This window comes from Podarcis pityusensis (genome assembly GCF_964106645.2).
Source record: "Podarcis pityusensis genome assembly, chromosome: 1".
Lineage (NCBI taxonomy): Eukaryota > Metazoa > Chordata > Lepidosauria > Squamata > Lacertidae > Podarcis > Podarcis pityusensis.
In genome coordinates, this window is record NC_138028.1 from 56,548,815 (window position 1) to 56,572,350 (window position 23,536).

The following is a 23,536-nucleotide window of genomic DNA, read 5'->3' on the forward strand; positions in this document are numbered from 1 at the left end:
TCTGCACACCTATGTTAAATATTCCAAGGCAAACAGCTTGAAGAACACATCTGATCCCTTGTTGTTGTGACAGTAGAGCAAGTCTTCATCAGTGCCTCAGCTCAGACTTCACTCTTACTTGCTCTGATAAAGGGTGATTACCTGTTTTAAGGGCAGGCATCTAGTGCTATTTTTCTAGAAAAAGTGGTGCCGGAACTCACCATGTAAAGCCTCAGTCGTTCTCTTAGAATGGCAATGGCACCCACCTGAGAGGTGCCAGAACTGAGTTCCGGTGAGTTCCAGCTGGGAGAAAAAGCCCTGGGCATGACAATATTTTAGTAGTAGTCAGCATATTACTAGACACTTTGTTTAACTGGGTTTATCAATATACATGAAGTTGGGTCCTTACTGTAACACTAGGGGGCAGAATTACTCTATTAAATCTGGAGTAGCTGTGCCTGCAAATTTGCAGCAGAGTTTTTGGTGATGCTGATCTGGCAGCTTGAAATAAAGGTTTTATATATATATATATGTTCAGTAAGTTAACTGCAACCCTGTTTAACTAAACATGTGCTCTCGCTGAAAACCATGAAATTCCCCCCTGCAGCACTTGGCAAAGAGGTGGTAAGTAGTTAGAATTTTAATGTTTTCCTTTCGCATTAAGACTGTATGTTTTAACTTAATGGTAGATAGTAAATAGAAAGCTAGCTAGTGAGGAGATATGTAAGCATTACAGCCCAAGATCTTTAAAACACTCTGTGAACGCTGCAGGAAACCCTTCAGTAACACCACCTCTTCACCTTGTTAACGGGCACTTAAACTAGAGCAGATGGTGGTTTGTTTGTACATATATATATATATATATATATATATATATATATATATATATGAGAAAAGAAGTGGTTAAAACCTAGCAGCACGGGAACAGAAATGCCACAGAAGTTGTGAATGCAGCAGCTGCCTGATGCAACCCAGATTCTGCTCCTGACACATCTGAGGCAAGGACTTGGCAGCAAGCCTTAGTCCCCTTCAGCAAAAGCAAGCCCCTCTCGTCTTCCGATGTATGTATCTCAATTTGAGATGGAAAAATAATGCCAAGCGGCTTCTGAACTTTGCTACTGGAGAAAATCTAGTGTGGCGAAGTCCTCTGGTTTTCAAGTTTCGTTCCCTTTTACCACCACCACTCCCCCAGCTGGCTTTAAAGCAAGGGTCGGAAACTTACAGCCTGGGCGCTAGGTCCAGCCCAGGGCCTTGACCCCTTTGCTGAATTCTATCCTTTCCCCTTGAGAAGAGTTGTGAAGACGGAGATCAAGCCATACTGGGGACTGCCAGGCAGCTGAAGAGTGTGCGTGGGGAACAAGGGGGCTGGAGTCTGACTCTGGAGAGGGTAGCAGTGGTTTGTGGGAAGCTGTACCAGCCAGGAGGCAAGAATGAGAGGCAGGGGAAACTTCAGAGTTGGAAGGTGGAGCACAGGATGGGTAAGAGGAGGAGGAGAAAGAAGCAGGTCGGGCAAGAGAAGGACTGTGTCCCTCTCTTCCCCCACTGTCTCCCAGAACCAGGAGGGAATTGAAAAGGGATGCACAGAGAAAGTTTCCACACAGGCACAGGAGCTTCAGCAGGAGTTTGCCTGGACCAATTTCAACTATTTGGACGATCGCAGCTCATTTGACATATAACTTTTGGTTCCTTGCAATGGGCTTGGTCTTCTGAGTCTCTGTTCAGAGGATCAAACAGTGTGATCATCTACTAAGAAGCTTGCATTGGCCCAGTTTTAGAGATGCCTTGAAGCAAATCTAGAGATTTTCTGGCCCAGCACACAGTGAAGATATCCCACGGGTAGTGTCTCTCTATTGTTAGCCAATTATGCAAGTGGTTTGCTGTTCTGGAAATTTCAACACCACCATCCCAAAGTGAAAAAAAAGCAGGGTGGGGTGATTGGCATGGCATACCATCCAACATTTCTCCAAAGAAAATAGGGACATCCTAAGGAAAAGTGAGACATTCTAGGATCAAATCAGAAACTGGGACAGCTTCTGTAAATCCAGAACTGTCCCTAGAAAATAGGGACACTGAGAGGGTCTGGCATGAACAGGCGTAAGATATTTTAATGCTGAACTGAGATGAGCAAGCTAATGAAATCTTCTATAACAATGTACCAGATGTCTCTGTGTTACAAAAACACCGACTAACAGTACCTTATATAAATTTAGAATTTGGATGCAAGCAACGAGTATAAAACAATGTGATTCTTTTCTTTTTCTATTTTTGTCCCCAAAGAAAACTCTATAAAATTTTCACAAGCCCTCTGTCTGTAAGATCAAGGTGATTCATTTATTAGGGGTGTCCAAATCTGATTTCTCTTTCTTTATTCAGACCAGGGTGAATAAAAACCCAAAGGAGGGAGGCAGCAGCTCCTTTTCAAATGATGACTCCACATGCTTCCCCCTGCTGCGAGGCACCTGCTGCTAGCAATGACAGAGCATTATTAGGGAGGGATTTATGAGCTGTGCCCAGATTAAAAATTAATATAGAAACTGGCCTCATTCAATTTTGGGAGGCGGCATTTGTTTTCAATAAAATAATTCATACTGCTTAGGAGGGGGAGAGGGGAATTTTCACTAAAAAGAACGGCATGCAGTGGGAGGCCCCTTTTAAAGAAATCTCTTGGAGCACCATGGCAGTGTCTTGAGAAAGCACTGGCCATGGATTAAGCTGAAGCCAGAGGAGCTGCCACAAGTGGACAGGAAAGTGGGTGTCCGGGTTATCGCTACATGGGTCTAAAAGGACAGTTGCAAATATGTTTGACAGTATTCCAGGTGTGATTCCAATGCATCTTCTGCTTGCTGTGTTGTTGCTGGGCATCCGTCTCAAGAGACAATGCAACATGTCTCTAGGGGTGAAGTCAAACTGCTGTGTTAGCATCACCAAAGTGACCTCCCCGGGGTTCAAGCCTGGGCAGTGTATATGAAGGTCCTAGGCTGCCCAGATGACAAGACGCCCCTCTTGGCCTCGCTGATGTGATGCTTTATAGCAGGCCAGTCTGTTTTTCTGGTCAGCCCAATATTGTCTACTGGCTGCAGCTCTCCAGAGGGAGTCTTTCCCATCGTCAACTACCTACCTGATCTTTTAACTAGAGATGCTAGGGATTGAAGCTCAGTGCTTTCAGCATTCAAAACATGTGCTCTACTACTGATCTGTGCCACATTTTCCTAGAAGGCAGCAAAGATTTTCGTTCTGGAAGAAGGTAGATGCAAGGTTTTAGCAGAGGAAAAACTGTGGCTATGTGCGGTCCCACAACAGATCCACTAATATGTTTGTAATTATACAGTAGGCCTACTCTTGGTAACACAAAACTTGCTGAGAAGATGGTGCGTGAAGTTTGGCTCTGCTAGACTATTGCTTAGTCAGCCTTTCAGCTGACTTCCTTCACTGCCATGTTTACTGTACTTTGAGGTTTAATGGACCCACAAGCACACACCCTTGATTGGGAGAATTGGTGGTTGGATGGAATAAGAAAGAAATGAATGTCTGTGGGAACTATACCTATGAGCAACAGAGAAAGAATGTACACTTGTGCGCACACATGGGGAGGAGAAGGCCAAGTGGATGTAATATAACGGGGATTTCAGCAAATTAAGGCAAGCAGAAGACAATGCAGTGGATAGGCATGAGAAAACACAGACATCTCTGCAGTAGGCTTCATCAAAGCTGTTTCTTGTGAATATGTAAAATGAAGGCAGGCAACAAAGGTCCCATTTAAATAAAAGGATTTCTATTTGAGGACTCAGTTCCTACCACATTTCCAAACATTAACTTTTTCCTTCTTTGTGAGCTTCCATTAGATATTCAGAGTAAAGCTCTCTTACCAAGTTAATCCTTGCCATGGACTTGAGTGGTAACCATCACCGTGGCTTGGCACAATTCCACAGGGGCAAGCATACTTGGGAAATTATACATGCCTTTTAACATATACATTCAAATCAAAACCAGAAATGGACACGTAGTGGAAGAATAAAGGGGAAATGTTATCCTTCATTCCAAATTAGTTACTTGGAACATTTTATAGAGTGAAGGCTGTAAGCCTATACACTGGCGGTTGAGAATCAGGCTTTAAGACTAGGATTTACCTAGCCTTTGTTTATATCTCATTGGGAGCCCTTATTAGGGCCTGGACACCCACAACCCCATTCATTTTATTAAGCTGGCCCTTTTACAGCTTAAAAGTTTGTTCATCATTGTGGGCCTCTGAAGCCTCATCATCAAAGAGGCATTGTCTCTTCTCTGTGCACCTATTGGTCTAATGTGACCATCCCTGACCCTGCTCCTTAATGTTATCAAGACTGAATTCAATTCCTTGGGTTGCAGTCTACTTCCATAAAGAGGTAGCTGTTGCAGAACAACTTTCACACACTATTATGATGCTTGATTATTATTATTTTTAAAAAAGTAAAAATCTGGCTATTTCAGTTGCTAACAGGTTCTTGGAATCCCCTCATTGGGAAAAGGAGAACAGCCCTGCACCTGAGGAACATCACCCCTACCCACCCCCATGATAACTTGGATTGCCAAAGGTATTTGGTAACAGAACTGTGTTGTGACATAAGAATCAGGTTTCTAGAAACTGGAACCCTGGACTCCAGAAAGACACCACTACACAGCCTCCAGAAAGCAAGTCTGTCCTGGTGCTGAGCTTTGTGTCAAAGGTATGAATGTAAGTATAAAAGGCATTACACATTCTCCATACCAGTCAACAAATGACCCTGTTTTACAAGAGGAGGAGTGTTGCCCCCAAATGAGGTTAGATCCCCATCAGCCTAAAGTTTCCCATATGTAATGGAATCCCATTGATTAGTAAGAAAGCTGTGTTTCTTTCAATCTTGGTGTTCATGGAAACAATGGGTAGAGTGGACAGTTCTTAGTTCTACATGTTAATACATGCATAGCACCATTGCCACTCCATAGTGGTCCCACTTAAAGTAACCAACATGACTAAATTTGGTTCATTAATTTCAGTGGGTCTCCTCTGAGTAAAACTTAGTTAAATACCACCCACAAGTTCCTTAGCATGAGATCCTTAAAAACAGCCTCTTCTCCAATTGTGTCTCCTGGAATCTAAAAATTTAGAGAGTCTTTCCCAGCCTAGTTGCTTCCAGATGTCACTGGACTCCAACTCCCATCACCTGACCATTGACTATGCTGGCTGGGGCTGATGGGAATTGGAGTCCAACAACTGGAAGTAACTAGACTGTGGAAGTTGAGCTTAGATTTTTCTTTGGAATATACTTAAGGGATCCCTGAGAAGAGCAATGCTGAAAAGAAAACCTCAAAATCCCCAACATTCAGAAATGGCTTGTGCAACCTGGTCACCAGCTTTTGCTGCAGAATGAGGCAATGTTCGTTCAGTATATTATAGAGTTCTAACTCTGGAAATTGGGTGCAGTTTCACCCATCCTGATGGTTCAGACTTGAACCAGCATGCTTCATAGCTGGCCTCCTGCATGTGCCATAAAGTGTCGCTAGGGGAAAGTGTGTGCCTAATAGTATTGATCATTCTCCCCTGATTTCATAGGACACCACACATAAGATGCGACAAAAGAGTGAAAGACCAACTCAGGAGGAGAAAAGGTCTGAAAAATCCAGAGAAAAGGAAAGGGAAGGGATGTTGGAATGCTTGAACGTAGCAGCTTTGTACCTTGAAAACAATATATATAAGCCACATAAAATTAGAACCTGGCCTGGAAACTATTATTTCCAAAAAGTCTTCCAATATTAAGTTAGGACATGGCATGTTGATCTCATTTCTGGAGTTTGACTCCACTGTTCTCAGCAAATGACAAAACAATGGTTTGCCTAACACACTTGGTCCTTCGTCCCTCCACACAGCATTTCAGCAGACAGATGTGCAGTTCAGTTCTGTGGGTTCCTGCATGGATGCTGTCCCCAGCCCTTCCGGTCCATCTACTATCGTGGGCTCACTGGAACATTGCCTGTGGTTTAAGCTGGGCTGCAGGAGGAGGCATGTGTCACCACTGTCTGGTTCCTCCACCACCATCCCAGAGTGCATAATGGAAGCCATGGCCAACAGCTGGATATCAGAGTGAGCGTTGGCAACAGTGTGGCGGCGGATGTTCCCACACTTCTCCAGATATGCCTCGCCCTCCTGCTCAGTCAGAGGCATCAAGGCAGTCTCGCTGACTTGTCGGTCTGCCACAGCGTGAGAAGAGAAGCTCAGCCCATTGGGTTTGGCACGAGGTCTATGATACCTTCTCTCTGGAAAATAAGAAGTAAGGCATGCAGATTAATTGTGGACTGCATACAAATCCAAGAGCAACCGACAGTGCAATTTTTCAGAAAACTTCCCTAGACTGGGTACCATCCCTATCCAGCTGTTTTCTTCCAATGTGGGCTGTGACTTATCTTTGACAAAGGAATGTAAGAAAGTGCATCATTCTGCCTAGGCAGGAATAGTCATGTATGCACATGTGAATGTATATGTACATATACATACATATATACCAAGAGAGAGAATTAAAAAAAACTATTTAATCCTTCCTTCAATATTGTTATCCAGCGGAGGAATGGGGAAGGGATTATGATTGTTGTTGTTTTATGTACATATATAATTATTTCTCCAGCATTGGTAATTTGTTTACAATCATTTGCTTTAAGTGACTCCAGAGGTTGTACTTATTTGCATAACATTAGTTTCTAATCTTTCAAAATTAATTGGGTTGAATTTCGCAACAGGGAAGCAGGTTTTTTTTTTTTTTATTCCTGTATTTTCTAACCATGCAATCCTATCTTTGAGTTTACAAGAATCTGAAAAATGATAGCCTTCATCTGCACTGCTGTTTGTGCCTTGGGTTCAGGATCACATCCGCCCACCCATCCATATGCAGCATCCCTGTTTTCAGACATTCATACCAAATGTGCAAATGTCAGGAATGGAGATAGAAAGCATGGTCCCAGTTCCCCCTACATGTGGAGAATAAGGACCATGATCTGTGAATAAGGAGCACAGCAGTAAAAGCAGCTTATTTCGTTGGTACTCCAATTCTCTTCTAGTTGTAGGCCTGCCTTCCCTGTCAACAACAAAACTGCTGTTCCAAGAGCCCCGGTGTTGTATTCAACTTTTAGTCAAAGTAGACATACTGAAATTAATAGATCTAAGTTAGCTGTGACCACTAATTTCAATGGATTAACATTAGTTGACTGAAACCCTGTAGGGACTGCTTCTTTACCCACCTGCCATGAAATGCTGCCATGAAATGGAGGGGAAGGGAGATTAATAACAAGGTACAGATAATGGTGATCAGTCAAATGATTCATGAAAGCATAGTAAGATGCTTGTGAGATGGGCTAGAAGGATGAAAGTGTCCTCTTGGAAGGGATCTAGTCTGAGACCTTATGTGCAGGATGTATTTTTTGTTTATCCACTGGCCTACTAGAGGATGACCGATAGTTGGCTGGTCATACTACACAGCTGAGCACTGCCAACAATCGCAACCGAAAGGTGTCAGCTAGGGAGAAACTGAGGGTTGCAGCCAACACTCCTCTCTTTACTCCCCAAAACTGTTCCACAGAGTTAGGGAAACCCTCATAACAGATTAGGGGGCACAGAAGGAGAGGAAGTCCATTACAACACACACACACACACACACACACACACACACACACACACTTAGAGGAGAAGAGGTCTCTGGCTAAGGCTTTGTTTGTATATCTCTTGAAATGTTACGCCAACCCTTGGGTGTATTAGAGTGATATATTGCACAATGTTTTTAAAGCCACATAATCCACCTTCGCTTTGAATGTTAACACCGCAAAATAAGCAAACAGCCTCTAAGCTTAAAACGACCAGCATTAGTAGCCCTAGGGATTTACATAAAGCTAGTATAGATTTACTCAATTCAGTAATCTTCATTGCATCAACTTCATGGGTATGGCTAAGTTATCTAATGAAGCCTCGAGGGACTAAGTCCTCTCGGGACCAGGTCAAGCATTTGCTCTCTCCTCCGCTCCCTTGCCAGATTCAATCTGCAGAAGATGGTAAAAGTTGCCATAAAGCTAAGATGGAAAACACTGGTTTTTTGTCTGCCAGCATTTTTAAAGCTGGACTTTGCAATGCTTAGAAAAGAACAGCATTATTATTATTATTATTAGTATTATTATTATTATTATTATTACTGATTATAATGGCAAGAGGTTGAATCCGGAGTGCCATACTACAAAGAGAGGAGCATTTTCTTTTTGCTGATCTCCCCTTCATCTCCCCACAACTGTTCCAGAGCAGATCTTCAGGGGGTACAGGGAGAAGAGGGGAATCAGCAAAGAAAAAAAGGGGGAAAAGTCACCTCTTCCCTTCTTCCTTCAGTGTGCTGTAAGCAGAGTAACACTGACAGGAACTCTGGCTCCAAGCCAAAATAATTATTGCAAAATTTTATTACTGCAATAAGTTGCAATAAATAGTTGAGGAATATAAAGCTCTTTATATTAAAGTCTTCTGGCACATTCCCAGCAAGCATGAATGGGAGGCAATCAGCACACAGAGAGAAAATCACAGCCAACTATTCTTCATGCTGTGCCACAGACACTTCAGAAACTGTTCCCTGGAGAAAAACAAAAGTGAACTTGATTTGTACAAGACACAAGATTTTAAGGACAGGCAGACCTGGAGTTTGGGGACTTCAGATAGTATCCTTAAATGATAAAATTATCCTGGATCTTTAATATTTTTGTTCAATGTTATTTGTACCAAAATTAAGCTTTCTGAAGCTCAGTTCAATTCCAAGCTAATATGCCATTATTCTCTCAACTACCACCCTAATTTCAAATATAAAAGGTTGTTAAAGAGTATTGAATAAACTAGCCTGCATTCCCCTTCCACCACCACCCCCAAAAAATCTTCCAGATTACCATCTCTAAATTTTGATAGCAAGTATTTGACTGACAACAATAAACATGGTTTATGAAGCTGAAAACAAGGATTGGGACCAAGTACTCCACCCTCATCTGTCCCCTTGCATGCTGCCTTCAGTTGTCTGTTGCATCCAAACTGGGAAACTCTACCTTAATGTCAGTTAAACCAATAAGCCAGGATCAGAGCCTGACTTACTCTCTCTTATCAGCAGCAACTGAACCACAATATATGCCTTGGTGTTACTTCCTAGCTTCATAAACCATAGCTGAAAAAAAATGGGGAAGTTTGTCCCAGCCAGACCAGTATCTGCATGGCAAAGTGCACCTAAGCATTTAGTAATATCCATACTAACTTAATGCACCTGGGAAACATTTCCTTCAATCGATTTCCTGGTGGTTATTTGAAAAATTGAAATCAAAGTTTAGTTTCTGAAATTTGAACATGAAAACGTGTCAAATTAGGACTCCAAAGTCTGAATTGTATGATTTAAAGAGAGGTCAGATTTCCGAAACAATTCCATTTCAACTTGTAGCGCTAAGAACACAAATAAGAAGAGTCTTGCTGCAACCAACCAAAACGCCTTTCTAGTCCAGCACCCTTTCTGCCAACCTAGTTGCTCAGATGCCTATGGGAAGACCACAAGCAGGGCATGAGCATAATAGCACTCTCCCACTAGTATCCCCAAGAACTGGTCTTCAGAGGCATACTACTCACCTGGCAGCAGTTATTACACCAGGCTGCAGGACGGGGGGGGGGGGGAGGTGTGCAGGGCCACTCAGTCAACACAGCTGAGAGAGCAGCAAGTTTTGACACCTGCTCTGTTGGAGCCCTTCCACTGCAGCTGGTCATTAGAGAAATTTGTAACTAAGATCTTCACCTACCTACCTCCCAATCCGTTTTCCTTTTGTGCTGTGTCTTTTTCATAGATTGTAAGCCTGAGAATAGTGGCTGGCCTTTTGAGCAATCTGAGACTTTGTTGGCTGAAGATGGGAGAGACTTTGACAGGCAAGGCCTCCTTCCACCTGCCTTGCTCCACCCTCTAGTCGCTGCTTCTCAATTTGTATTGTATTATTTTATGTACTGTGGCCTGCTGTTGTTTTATTAATTATAGTTTAGAAAGTATTTAGTGTAACTGTTGAGTGGATTTCTGTTTAACTTTTATATGTTGATATTATTATTTTATTTTTATTTTTTTAAATCATATTTATTAAAGTTTCCAGAAATATAGAAATACAAAGAAAAGAGAAAAAGAACAAAAAGATATTTAAAACCTTACTTTCATTGCCTACTTTCTGGGACTCCCCCCCTCCCCCCCCGACTGTATTCCCCTTTCCTTATTTTGGTTCTACAAGCTCTCACTCCCAATTTGAAGCTTAATTTGTTTAACCCACTATCCAGATTGAATTGTACAAATCTTGCACCGTCCCACGTCATTAACAAGAAAAGAAAAAAGATTTTCCCCAAGATCCACCCCAGTTCCTTCCACGAATTCCCTTTTTTTAAACACGTCCAATCAAAATAAAATGACATGCGTAAGTTATATAAAGAAATAGAAAATAAGAGATATAAAAAAAAAAAAATTCAAAAGATTGTTAAACAGCCTTTGGATTCCAAATCTCCCCCCCCCCCCTTCCCCGGTTTGAATTCCCCATGTCCATCAGTCTATACATTATCATCCTGGAAGTCTCAATTCATGGCCAAATTTCTCCCCAATTCCATCTTGCCGGTTTTCTTTTAATTTATTAATTTTAATGATATTTAACTTCAAGTGTCCAATCTAACAAAGGCCTTTAATTTCCTTGATCTTTACCACTCCTCCCATTGTTCTTTCCGTGTCGTAGTCAGTCCTTTGTTCTTCTTATTCCTCACTTTCTCAGGTTTCTTGTCCTGTTCAGCTGCTAAAACTTTCTAATTCAGAAATCTGGTATCTCTACAGAGGTTTGTTATTCAGGAACAAAAACTTACGTCCAGTCCCTTCCTTTCTTCAATAGAAAATTCTATTGTCTCCTTTAATGTAAATACCTCTGTAGACAAAATACTATTTCAGTTTTGCAGCTTTCCCAGAAGATAACAAGTCCTGTGTGAATCCCGGAGTATTTTTCCACTTACGACCGTTCTTATAATGTCCCGATACCCCTCTAGGGGGATTGTAATAACTTTGTATCCTCTAATCCAAAAGTCAAATTGTTGTTCCTTATTTTCCGACAGTTTATATCCATATTATAGCAAATTGTAACAAAATTAACCAGCAAAGTCCTCGTAACAAAGTCCTCTTTATATTCTCCAGCTTTGACAGCTACTTTGACAGCTGTCAAAGTCTCCGTCTCTCTTCACCAGGCTCCGCGAATCGCCCCGGTTCCCAGGGGGGGGTTGCATTTTCCTTCTCACCCTCCACTCTTCTCCTCCAGCACAGTTCTTATAATTTCGCATCGTGGAATTAATGATTTTTATCAGAAATATACTTCCCTTTGGACCTTGGTTACTCAGTCCTTGTTTTGGAATGCTTACAGTAGGGGGGGGGATTGACTTCCTTTTTAAATCGCCCCCGCTCGTGCCAAATCCAAAATTTTGAACCCGGTTTCCCAATTACTCACGGGTTGTTGTTAATAGTCCAAATTTTCAATGGAAGAAGTCAGCACTCTCCGTCGAATGGCATGCGGCTGCGCTCGGCAGGGAAAGCAGAAGACTCAAAGCACCGCGCCGCTCCCCGGCACCCGATCCGAAGCCTTTAAAAAGGCTCCTTCACGAGTCGGGAGGGCGCTAATGGTGCAAGCCGAGTCACCCATGTCCACGGACTCCGTGCCCGTGGTTTTTAAGGGTCCCTGCGTCGCCGGCGCGGTAGGACCCAGCCCCTGCCGAGCAGACTTCCTCCGGAGCTCGGAGGGAGTCCGCCATTCGGCGATGGCGCCAACCCGGAAGTCTGATATTATTATTTTATAGTTTTGTTTTATTATCACATTTTTGTATGGCATTAGATTGTTATAAGATGTACATTATTTGTTTCTTCAGCTTGTAAACCACCTTGAGTATTGTAAGATAGAAAGACGGTATACAAATTAAAAATGATGATGATGATGAATTTAAAATATTTAAATAAAATATTCTCTCCCGTACTGGAGGTAATATAGCCATGAAGGGTGTATTCTTCATGCAGTCATTACCTTTTATTCCCCATGAATTTGTCTAAATTATCTAAAGTAAGTGCTCTCATGGTTGTGCAATGTTTTCTTTCCCTGTAACCAATGACTACCTGTGCAAAACCTTACATCAGTTGGGTTTTGCACTAAAATAGACTCCCAGCCACAGTTCTTTCCAGCAAAATCCTTATTGATTCTTTTCATTGTTAACGTAATGTGTTTCACATACACAGTTTGATGAAGTAATAAGCTGCACGAAGATCAACACAGATTACATGGCACGGTATCTAACAGTAATGTGGCAGAAGAATACATAGCTTTTGAATATGACTACTCACATGTTTAGGTAGGGCAAAACCCAGCATGCCTTGCTCAGACTTTCACCCATGTCGTAGGCCTCATTCTCCTTCCTCTCAACTGCAGCACCCCTAAATCTCCTGAGGATGGTCCCCCAACCACCAAAAGTAGATACTGGAGTTACATGGGAGGAGAGGAAGGGGAAGTCCTGCTGTGCAAGCAGAAGTCCTTTCCACTCATGCATGGACACCATTGGATTGAAGCCTAAGTCATTCAGGGAAATCATGAACAAGTTGTTCCCCTTTCATCTCTTACTTTTATTACATACAACAGAGAACTATTAATATACATCCATACAGGCAGCCAAGCTTGTTACTTTTAACCCTCCCTGGCTCCTTCCCTGTGGAACACCCTCTCTTCAGATGTCAAGGAGCTCAAGAACTACCTATCTTTTAGAATACATCTGAAGGCAGCCCTGTATTGGGAAGTTTTTAATGTTTGATGTTTCCCTATGTTTTATATATGCTGTTAGCCGCCCAGAGTGGCTAGGGAAACGCAGCCAGATGGGCGGGGTATAAATAATAAAGTTGTTGTTGTTAACCCTTAAAAGCTCTAACACAGCTCCTGAGTGTCTCATGGGAGGGTCATTTGAAAGGCAGTACCTCATCTTTGAAATTCTCTACCTACACACTGATGAAGTCTCTTCATTAAATGGACTCTCCTTCCTTGGCGGTTTTTAAGCAGAGGTTGGGTGGCCATCTTCCACGGATGTTTTAGTTGAGATTCCTGCATTGCAGGGGGTGCAACTTGATGACCCTCTGGACCCCATCCCACTCTACAATTCTATGATTTCATGAAATGATATTTAGCAGCTGGAATAAAGCTTTCCTATTTTAACAAGGCTATGAAGTTACTGTTCAGTCCTTTTTACCGTTTTACAGTGTAATCCTAACTAAAACTATTCAGAAGTACAGTGGTGCCCCGCAAGAAGAATGCCTCATAAGACGAAAAACTCGCTAGACGAAGGGTTTTGCGTTTTTGGAGCTGCTTTGCAAGACGAATTTCCCTATGGGCTTGCTTCGCAAGATGAAAACGTCTTGCAAGTTTGTTTCCTTTTTCTTAACACCGTTAATACAGTTGCGACTTGACTTCGAGGAGCAACTCATAGCACGCGGTGTGGTAGCCTTTTTTGAGGTTTTTGAAGACTTTGCTGATTTTTGAAGCTTTTCCAAAACTTCTTTTGCAGCCATTTGGTAAGTTAAACTTTTAAAACTTTTTTGGGGGGTTTTGGATTTTGGGTTGGGGTGTTTGGAATTCAAGGACTTGGTGTTGGGGAGGGGTTTGCAAGAATCTGGGAGCTTGTGTGGTTTTTTTCTGCATTTTTATGATTTTCTGTGACCATTGGGCCACTCTGCTTTTTTTAAAAAAAAAATTCTGGGTTTGAATTTGTGTGTGGTGGGTGGCTGGGGGAACAGTTGAGGAGGGGTTTGCAAGAATCTGGGAGCTTGTGTGGGTTTTTTTTTTTTTTGAATTTTTATGATTTTCTGTGACCATTGGGCCATGTTGTTTTTTTTTTAAAAAAAAAAATCTGGATTTGAATTTCTGTGTGGTGGGTGGCTGGGGGAACAGTTGGGGAGGGGTTTGCAAGAATCTGGGAGCTTGTGGGGGGTTTTTTTTTGAATTTTTATGATTTTCTGTGACCATTGGGCCATGTTGTTTTTTTTAAAAAAAAAAATCTGGATTTGAATTTCTGTGTGGACAATGCTCCTGCTCATCTTAAAGGCCTTGAGTTGGACTTGTTGGAGGAGTTCAGCTTCATCAGAATCATGTTCCTGCCGCCTAACACCACACCACTGCTCCAGCCGATGGATCAGCATGTCATCGCCAATTTCAAAAAACTCTACACCAAGGAGCTTTTCAGGCGATGCTTCGAGGTGACTGATTGCACCACCATCACCCTGCAGGAATTCTGGAAGGACCACTTCCACATCGTCATCTGCTTGAAGATGATCACTACGGCCTGGAAAGGGATCAGCCAGAGAAATTTGAATTGCGCTTGGCGCAGCCTGTGGCCGGACTGTGTGGCACCAAGTGACTCTGATGCACTAGAGTCAACAGTGGTGCAGGACATTGTTGCCTTGGGGAGGACCATGGGCCTGGAGGTCACAGAGGAGGACATCAGCGAGCTGGTGGAGGAGCACAACCACAAGCTGACCACCCAGGAGCTGGTCGAACTGCAGGCAGAGGCTGCGCAGGAGCAGGCCTCACTGGAAGAGGAGGAAGCAACTGAGGAACGGCTGTCCTCCAAAGAACTGAGGGACATTTGCATGAAGTGGAAGGATGTGCAGGCTTTTGCACAGCGGCACCACCCTGACAAGCACGTGGCACATGACCTTGTGAACACTTTTGATACGAGGGTCATGTCGCCTTTCAGGGAGGTGCTGAAAAGGCGGATGAAGCAGCAGACCATGGACAGGTTCTTCAGCAAGAAGCAAAGAGTGGAAGAGGAACCTTCTTCGAGTTGTCCCCCAGAGTCTTAGAAAATGTACTGTACACTTTGTTGATTTTTAAATGTTTTTCTGTCATGTTTAGAAACTTAATTTATTGTTCCTTCAATTTTTGAAATGCTCTTTACAGTATGTGTGACTTTAAAGAGCACTTAATAAACTCTTGTTGTACCAAATTTGGCTTTGTTTGGACTTTTTTTGACCATAGGAACGCATTAATTGAATTTCAATGCATTCCTATGGGATTTCGTGCTTCGCAAGACGAAAAATTCGCTAGACGAAAAAACTCGTGGAACGAATTAATTTCGTCTTGCGAGGCACCACTGTAAGTCCTACTGAATTCAATGGGGCTTACTCCCTGATAAGTGCGACTAGGATCACAGCCTTAGTGCGGAATTCAACATCCCACTGTGGTGAATGTCCCATCCGTGCGACTTGAAATGCAGCAAGGGGGAGTGAACTTGCTGAGTTTTAAGCTGCTACTGTGTACACAGCCTTCATTTTCTCAGTGCTTCCAACTGTATTTCCCACTGGGCAGAGGACAGAAAGGAGAGAGATTCCAGCCTCCCTCCCTATTCTGGGCTGGCAGGAGAAAAGGCAGGTGTGCAGTACTGGCCAGAGCTGTGACTACTGGATAAGGAGATTCGGGAGCTCAAGGCAGAGCATGGGGGTGGTAACAACTACTGTATTTTTCTGTCTATAAGACGCCCCCATGTATAAGACGCTCCCTATTTTGGGGGACTCAGATTTAAGAAAATGGGGGGAGATGCATCCATGTATAAGACACCCCCTATTTTTTGACATTATTTTTAAGGGAAAAGACCTAGTCTTATACACTGAAAAATACAGTACTTTGAGTTTTTCCCTGCTGTCATTTGTAATTGCTGGTCCCAATTCAAACTGAACCTGGGAGAACTTGCCCTTTTCTCCATGAAGGGTTATGAAGTGAGACACTAGCAATACTTTGCTTTCCAGCATCAATAACTGATGCTGTGGAATCATAAGACGTCTACTGCACTTTGGCTTCGCACACACACACACAAAGGTTAGAGCATTCACTCCCACGCAGAGGCTCTCCCGCTGGTACGGTAAAAGCTGCGCACAGCGAGGCTGATAGCAGCATTGTCTGGAATGCAGTCTATCTATCTGAGCAGTAAAGGGAAGATATTCCTCCAGTTGTCACTGTGTCGTGCATCTCTTTCCCCTCCCGGCCTTTCAGCTGGAAATGAATATCTGTTCATTGTCCGCGCTAAGAAATTGTTCTAGGGTGCCGCTGGAGCAGCAGATTTCTGCATTCCATCATGGCAAAGGCTGCATTTCAGCAATTACTTATCACCGGCTGAAATAATGGGGCAGAGGGCAGGGGTGGAAACATGACGGCAAAAAGCAACTGCCTGGAGATATGAGCAAAGTACGCCTCCGCCATGCTAAACTAGCAACCTGCCCTGCTGATGCCAAAGCATGAATGTATTCCTAGCAAGTGGACTGGAGCCAAGAGAGCTGCCAGAATTCAACACACACACACACACACACACACACACACACACACACACGATGGGATATAACTAGTCCAGGGAATGCCCTACTGATGGTCAAAAAATTCAAAAGTCAGTGAGGCACAGATGGGGAACCTGTAGCCTTCCAGATGTTGCTGCCTGGTACTGAATCAGACCATTGGGACCATCCAACGCAGTACTGTCTACACAGACTGGCAGCGCCCCTCCAGGATTCCCCTCATGGAATCAAGCAATTTGTTGCTGTGGAACTTGTTGCAGTTGCTATTTATTAATTGCCTTCCACATAGATACCTCAAGGTAATGTAAAAAGAAAAAAGAAAACAAAATGAAATGAATTGAAAACAGTTAAAAACACAAAATACCAACAGAATTTGTCATGGATGATTTAGCTGAGATTCCTGCACTGCAGGAATTCTATGACTGTGCATTTTAAGAAACAAAAAACAGTATGTACACCCATGGCAGAAACCTATTTATCCAGCTGGAGAAGCTTGTCTGAACAAAAATGTATTCAGTTGCTTCTAGAAATTGCAGATAGTTTCTTGACAGGAATGGCTGCTTCACAGAACACAGGCGGCCACACTGATAGCCCAGCTCAGTTACTATGGGACAGACTTCCAATATCTTTGGAAACTTACAGAAGAAGCTTTCTTGCAGACCACAGTGACCTAGGACTCAGCTACATTAAGAAACAGTGATTTGAACATGCTATAAACACACGTTTCCTGCACCAGAGAGCAGGAAATTTTAAAACACGATTTTCCATACAGATTTTTTTTTCTTTTGTTATAATGATCTAATTTCTGACTTATTTACAGCGTTCTTTCCCTCCTGTGTCTAGATCCACACTTAATCTCTCTAGTACCCTGGCCCTGATCTATATAAGGCCTTATATGTTAATACTAAAACGTTGAACTTGGCCTAGCAAGGTACTATATGCTGGTGGCAGTTTGGCCTCACAAACATCCTAGCCTTCACATAATGCAGCCTCCAGACAAGCCTCAAGGTTAGCGTCACATAGAATGTGTTGCAGTAATACATCCTTAAAGTTACCCATGCATGGACCACTGTGGTAAAGCCAAAATACAGGAAGCTTATGAAAAACATGGTTGGAGAAACTCTATGGACTTTGATAGAGAAGCTTCCAGCTTACAAAACTCAGGTCTCTCCATGCTGTTCAAGTTTTCTAGGCCAAAGCTCATTTAAATTTCTGGATTCGTTCTTTTCAAATCAGATGAGATGACGAGGCATCCGAATAGATGCTTTCTGCTAGCCAGCATATGATTCCACTTTTCAAAATTAGATTTTGCAATGGTTTCCTCCTGTATCTCATTTTTTGGCGGTCTCAACTCATTGCCTCCAACAGTCCCTTCCAACTTAGAGCAACAGCGATAAAAAGCAGCTGAAAGTGTATCTTGAAGGTGATGCATTCCAAAATCCAATAATGGCGAAATGGAAGCAACTGAGCAAGCAAAAAGCAAAACACTGCAGGCTTTGTTCCACAGCCCTGTACTACTACGACAAGCCACCCATAATCTTCTTCTGCTACGGCCAGACAACTCAGCAGATTGCTGCAGGCTGACTAAAGCAACAAGGAGAGAGAGATCAACAGGTTCAGCTAAGCAGATAAGGGATGCGACTAAAAATAAAAAGCAGGGTGAAACTTGGAACCACAGTTTTGGCAGATGGGAGAATTAGCATGGAATCATGCTAAGACCAGTAACTTCCTGTTTGGCTAGTGCCAGAATTATTACACTCACTTTATCTGAGTTAGTTGCTTATGCTATTGCATAGGACTAATGTCACCTGAGGAACATCCAGTTCCCAGGGCCGGCTCAGGATATTTTGCAGCCTGAGGCAAATGGTAAGATGGTGTCTTCACAAAGCTTTCACAACCAGAAACCAACTGGAATGCCAGCTGCACCTTCCTTCCAACACCAATGGTGGAATAGCATTCTTCCCTGTACCTCAGGCAGTAGGTCAGATTTGAGAGGGGGGACGGGACAGGCCCCTCTTAGATGAGGAACTCAGAAGGAACAGGCAGGAACTGTTGCTGCACCCTAGCCATCTGCCTCTTGAGGTGGTTGCCTTACTTTGCCTAATGCCAGGCTGAGGGACCCCTGGTCCCTCAGATGATGTTGGAAATCCAACTCCCATGGCCAACAACATTTGGAGGGCCACAGGTTTCTTCTTAGGCCACTTAGATACAAGTATGAAGGAAACTACACGTCCACATCAGACACTATGAAAAACAGACAACAGACAACCAGTATGTAGTACAATGCTGTGGTGCTTCTACACAGTAGGCTAAGATTCAAATGAGTTTCTGAGAGAATTAAGTTACAGCCAAGGTTAGTAAGATGGTGCTGCAAGCAAAAGGCCTGCAAACTAGAAGAATGAAGCAGAGGTGGAAAACAATATGAGGGGATGAAGCTGATTCAGCTTTTTTGTTTCCATTTTCAGCTGCCACCTCATTTCCACAAATCACTTCTCACTGAAGTAATCATCTCACACACAAGCCCACGAATCCAGGCAAGATCACAGGAAGAGCGGTGGAAGCATCAAACATTATATAACCAAGATAAAAAAGCAAAAAGAGGCTGTAAAAGTGAGAAAATGAAAATGCTTTGTGCAAAGAAGAGATCACGAATAACTCAGTCATAAAACAGTTGAAAAACCATAAAAGAGAATGGGAGACAGAAAAGCTTTTGAGTGGAAGGAAGGGGAAATTAAGAAAATATCCACTCATCGTAAAAGTTGGAAGCCAGCAATCATGCGGGAAAAGGAAAGGGGGTGGGGAGCAAAATGAACTTGGTGTTGGAGCTGGGGAACAGACTAAGAAATGCTACCCCTACTCAGAGTCGACCCACTGAAGTTAATGGGCCTGGCTAACATGGGTTCATAAATTTCCCTGAGTCTCCTCTGGATAGGACTTAGTTGAATACCATCCTCTCTTGCCAAAAGCTTAACAAAAAGTCAGCTCTGAATATGCTCAACCAAAGAGGAACAAGAAGAGATTTCCAGAGTCCAGACATAGAACACTACCCAAGATTTCCACAACGTGACCCTTTAAGAGGGGTTGGCGAAAATTCAGTGAAAAAACCTTGGTCTTCAGCACCAGTTTCCTTTGTTCCTCCAAGCATTTAGGCTCGTGCAAATGCAGTTTATTTGACAGCCGCTGTCTCAGTCAGAACAGCCTGAGCGTCGGGGATTGAGGTGTTCAAAAATTTATACAACACCACCAGTTTTCTGAGCCTTTCATTCAAAATGCAATGAGTTATTCTGCACTCAGGAAAAAGTGGAGTGGAATTCCCCCCCCCCCTTCATAACTGCCAATAGGTGGAGATATTGCTTAACTCTGCTGTCTGGGATGCTGAAGTCAATGGCTTTGAGGGTCTAATAATGTCTCTCAGGAGTCCCTCCAGCATCCCCTGGGAAAAGAAACACGGGGAGGTGTCATCCTCATACTCAATTGTTGGCTGCTTGCAGGGAGTTAAGGAAATACTGGAAACAATGAAGTCACATCGCACATTGCTTTGAGGAAACTGTTACCAGGGAGATGGGGGAGGAAGGAAGATGCTGGTCAGCGGAAATCATTTAAGTGTCTAATTAGTCTCTTAAAATGCCAGTGAAATTGGGAGTTGGGGAGTTGAGGCCTTTGTCTAGCTCTGTTGTCACTTTGTCTCTAGATTAAGCTCTTGCGGTCCCTTTTATTGCAGCATGGCAACATAAGGAAAGCAGTCCTCAACCCATCAGATCTTTTCCACCCACATACTTTAATTGCAATAGAAAAGTACAAAACTCATGCTGGCTCATTCAGCCTTATTATTATTATTATTAATTTTTAGTCACCTTTTTTTGCAAAAAGTGTCTCAAAGCAACGTACAGATTGATAGTTGTGGGGGGGAGGAAGTATAATGCATTCACTGTGATCTAATGTTTGATTAGTTTCTAAGTGAACAAAGGCTTTTAGCATCATGGATTTGAAACGTTGTTCCTGTTGAAATCTGACAGGTGCTTACGATTCTGAAATGCCATTGCCTGCTGAAATTGTTCATTTCACCAAGTGTTGTTGAATTAATTTGATTCTATGTTAGTCAGTTGCTCTGCATTTTATATGTTAAAATTTTAAGATGTTTTAAAAGTTTTATTGTACACCACCATGATGTTTATATGAGTTGGTGGTTTATGAATATTCTTACAAATAAATACAGTGTCCAATAGTGTTTGTTTTACAGCCCATTAAAATAAAAATTAGTAAGTCTTATATCCATTTATTATAGTATTCCTCAATCCTGGTTGAAACATGATCCCAATCCCACAAACCTGACATGGGAAACAGGTGCTTTGCATATTTACCTACATGCACAGTGAATAGCACACACGTAACTTCTAAACAAAAAGCAAATGTGATGGGTTTGAATGTACAGTCCTTTCAAGGCCACTGAGTTCATAAAACTGCTTTATGACACCAATTCCTTGTTTTATTGGCAGACAAGAAAATAGCAGAGAAGTTTCCCAAGAGTCACGTGGCTAACTTTCAGGCAAAACAATTTCAGCACCGTGCAAGTCTGCATGCACTTTGTATCATTTTCCTTCTGGAGAAGGGTCATGATTTTATTACTTGTGAATAGCAAACTGTGCTGTGATTATGTTTGCACTGGGAGAAGTACATCTCGTTTCCTCAAGGCATGTATTTGTTGTGTAAAACCTAAGCAGCTGTAATCAGATATGATCTTACCACCCTCTTTTTTTTATATAGAGTCAGGCAGCAAACTCCAGAAGGTGTGCATGTCCTACAAACAGACACTCTAGAGCATAGCTTTCTGAACTTTTCATGTTGGTTACACACCTATTAGACACAATCATTTTGTGACACAGTAGTTCAGTTTTGCTAGCAAACCAGAGATTAAACTAGCCCTTTATAAGAGCATTTGCGCGACACACCAAGACATTGCAGCCGACACACCAATGTGTCATGACACAGTTTGGAAACCTCTGCTCTAGAGAGATCAGCCCATGTCTCTCAGGCCTGTTGTTCTCAACAAATATTTATTAAGGAAGAACCAAATGGTAACAATGATGAATCAAAGACTGTTTATTCAGAAGTAAGTCAATTTAAACCAAAGACAGCGAACGTGATGCCTTCCTGATATTGTTGGATTATAGCTTTCATCAATTCCCAGACAGTATGTTCAATGATAAAGAATGATGGGAATTCTAGTTCAGCAAGTTCTGGAGAACACCATGTTGGCTTTAAACTAAGTGGGCTTTCCTTTCAGATAAAAGACTGGACCATGCAGCTATATCCAGAGTGGAACTTCCACCCTAACCGATTTTGGCAAAACCCAGAAGTGGGAGAGGGTGGCTCAAGGAAGGAATATCAGCTGGCATGGGCAAAGGAGGATGCAACATAGCTCTAATTTGAACTAATAGGAATCAACATAGGAATCACACTCATGAGTCCTATACAAAAGTTGGGTGCATTAGACCAATGACTGAATACTCAGGGGAATGCTATGTTCAAAAAAGTTGCTATGCTACTTATCAATCACTTTCCCATTCCAACTTATTTCCTTCTCCTCTTCTCCATAAGTGCTGCTGTATAGAATCTCTCAGTCTGAAGGAACTGACAGACCATACATGCATTTCCTCTTCTGGGCCCTATAATGCCCCATTTAAAATTGGGAATAGCCCTAAACAGTGCTTTTTTCCAATAATAATGATGATGATGATGATGTTTAGGGGTACTCTCATTTTCCCACTCATATTGAAATACTGCCCCTCAATGAGGCCAAACTTAGATTCACAAAATGTTTAGGAGTGTGCGTAAAAAAGCACTGGCCCTAAACAAACTTACTAGCGAGTAAGCTTTATTGAGGAAAGCTGGACTCACTTTTGAGAGTGCAGAAGTGATACTGTGCTCAAAACAACTCCCCTATGAGAAAAAGTTGCAATCTTTGGGGCTATTGGGTTTATGGGAGAAATGTTAGTAATGAAAAAACAGAATAGAGATAAACAAAAATGTACATGGTGTGGAGAAGAGGCTGCTGGTCTCCCTAATCTAAGGAAGATGATGACGCAGGAAGGGAGACAACTCAAGTCCTGTTTGCAGATTCCCACAGGCCTCTGGTCAGCCACTATGAAAACAGGTGCCTGATCCAGCAGTCTTTTTAAGATGCTGTCTATGTTTGTCACTGCTTTTCTCCCAAGAAGCAGGCGTCTTTTAATTTTGTGACTGCTGTCACCATCTGCAGTGATCATGGAACCCAAGAAAGTTTAGTCAAAACTCTCCACTATGACCTCTCCAGACAGCCCTGCATGGCATAGCTCATAGCTTCTCTGAGTTATTCAAGCCCCTTCGCCATGACAAGGCAGTGATCCATGAAGGAGAACCCCAAGAGTGGACAACTTTAAACAGTGATTAGATGAATTCATAGAAGATAACGCTACCAATGTCTGCTGGTCATGATGGACTATATCATTACCTTCAGGATCAGATGCAGCATGCCTCTATATGCCAGGTTGCTGGGAAACAACAGCAGGAGAGTGCTGTTCTGTTTATGTTGCCCTTGTGGGCTTCCTGGTGTCATCAGGTTGGCCAAGATGTTCAACTAGATAGGCATTTGGTCCAATCTACAAGCTCTTGTTCTCAGCATGCATAGGATGTCAAAGAAGCTTTGCCATGTGGGTTATATACAATCACCCATTCCAAGCTGCTCACACTTTGAGACCAACAGAGGCCCGGACTACATGCCCCCCACTACCAATAGAAGTCAGTGGCTATTTTTGGATAGGCAACTGCATTGCATTATGCATATATAGAAGCCACCTTTAGAGGGTTTTGACTTTTAAAAGGGCAGCATATATTTAAACAAATAAAATGCCAGCTATTTATATACAGTGTGCCTAAGTTGCCTAAGAACTCTCCGAATCTATGATTCTTTTACATAGTAATCCTGATTTGCAACATAGATAGGAAACCTGTGGCTTTCCAAGATGTTGCTGGACTACAACTCCCATCAGTCCCAGTCAGAATGGTCAATGGCCAGGGATGACAGGATCTGAAGGACTACCCAGATATGGAGAGTTGCAAGTTCCCAACCCCTGGTTTAAATGTAAGGCTGAAAAGGCAGGTGAGGAAACAAAGATGATTGTCAGAAGGAAGGGGAAATATAG

The 23,536-nt window shown here is 42.6% G+C and overlaps 1 protein-coding gene across 7 annotated transcripts in view; it reads right to left on the minus strand.

Moving 5' to 3' along the window:
* Window positions 1–3,729: 3,729 nt before the first annotated feature.
* The window catches only part of PRR5L (proline rich 5 like), a 73,946-nt gene continuing 54,139 nt past the window's right edge, over window positions 3,730–23,536 (minus strand). For all 7 annotated transcript variants that reach the window (XM_080983797.1, XM_080983796.1, XM_080983799.1 and 4 more), the window contains exon 9: window positions 3,730–6,249. In XM_080983797.1, the coding sequence (XP_080839923.1) occupies window positions 5,867–6,249 (383 nt within the window). In that variant the 3' untranslated portion in view covers window positions 3,730–5,866. The remainder of the gene's footprint in view (window positions 6,250–23,536) is intronic.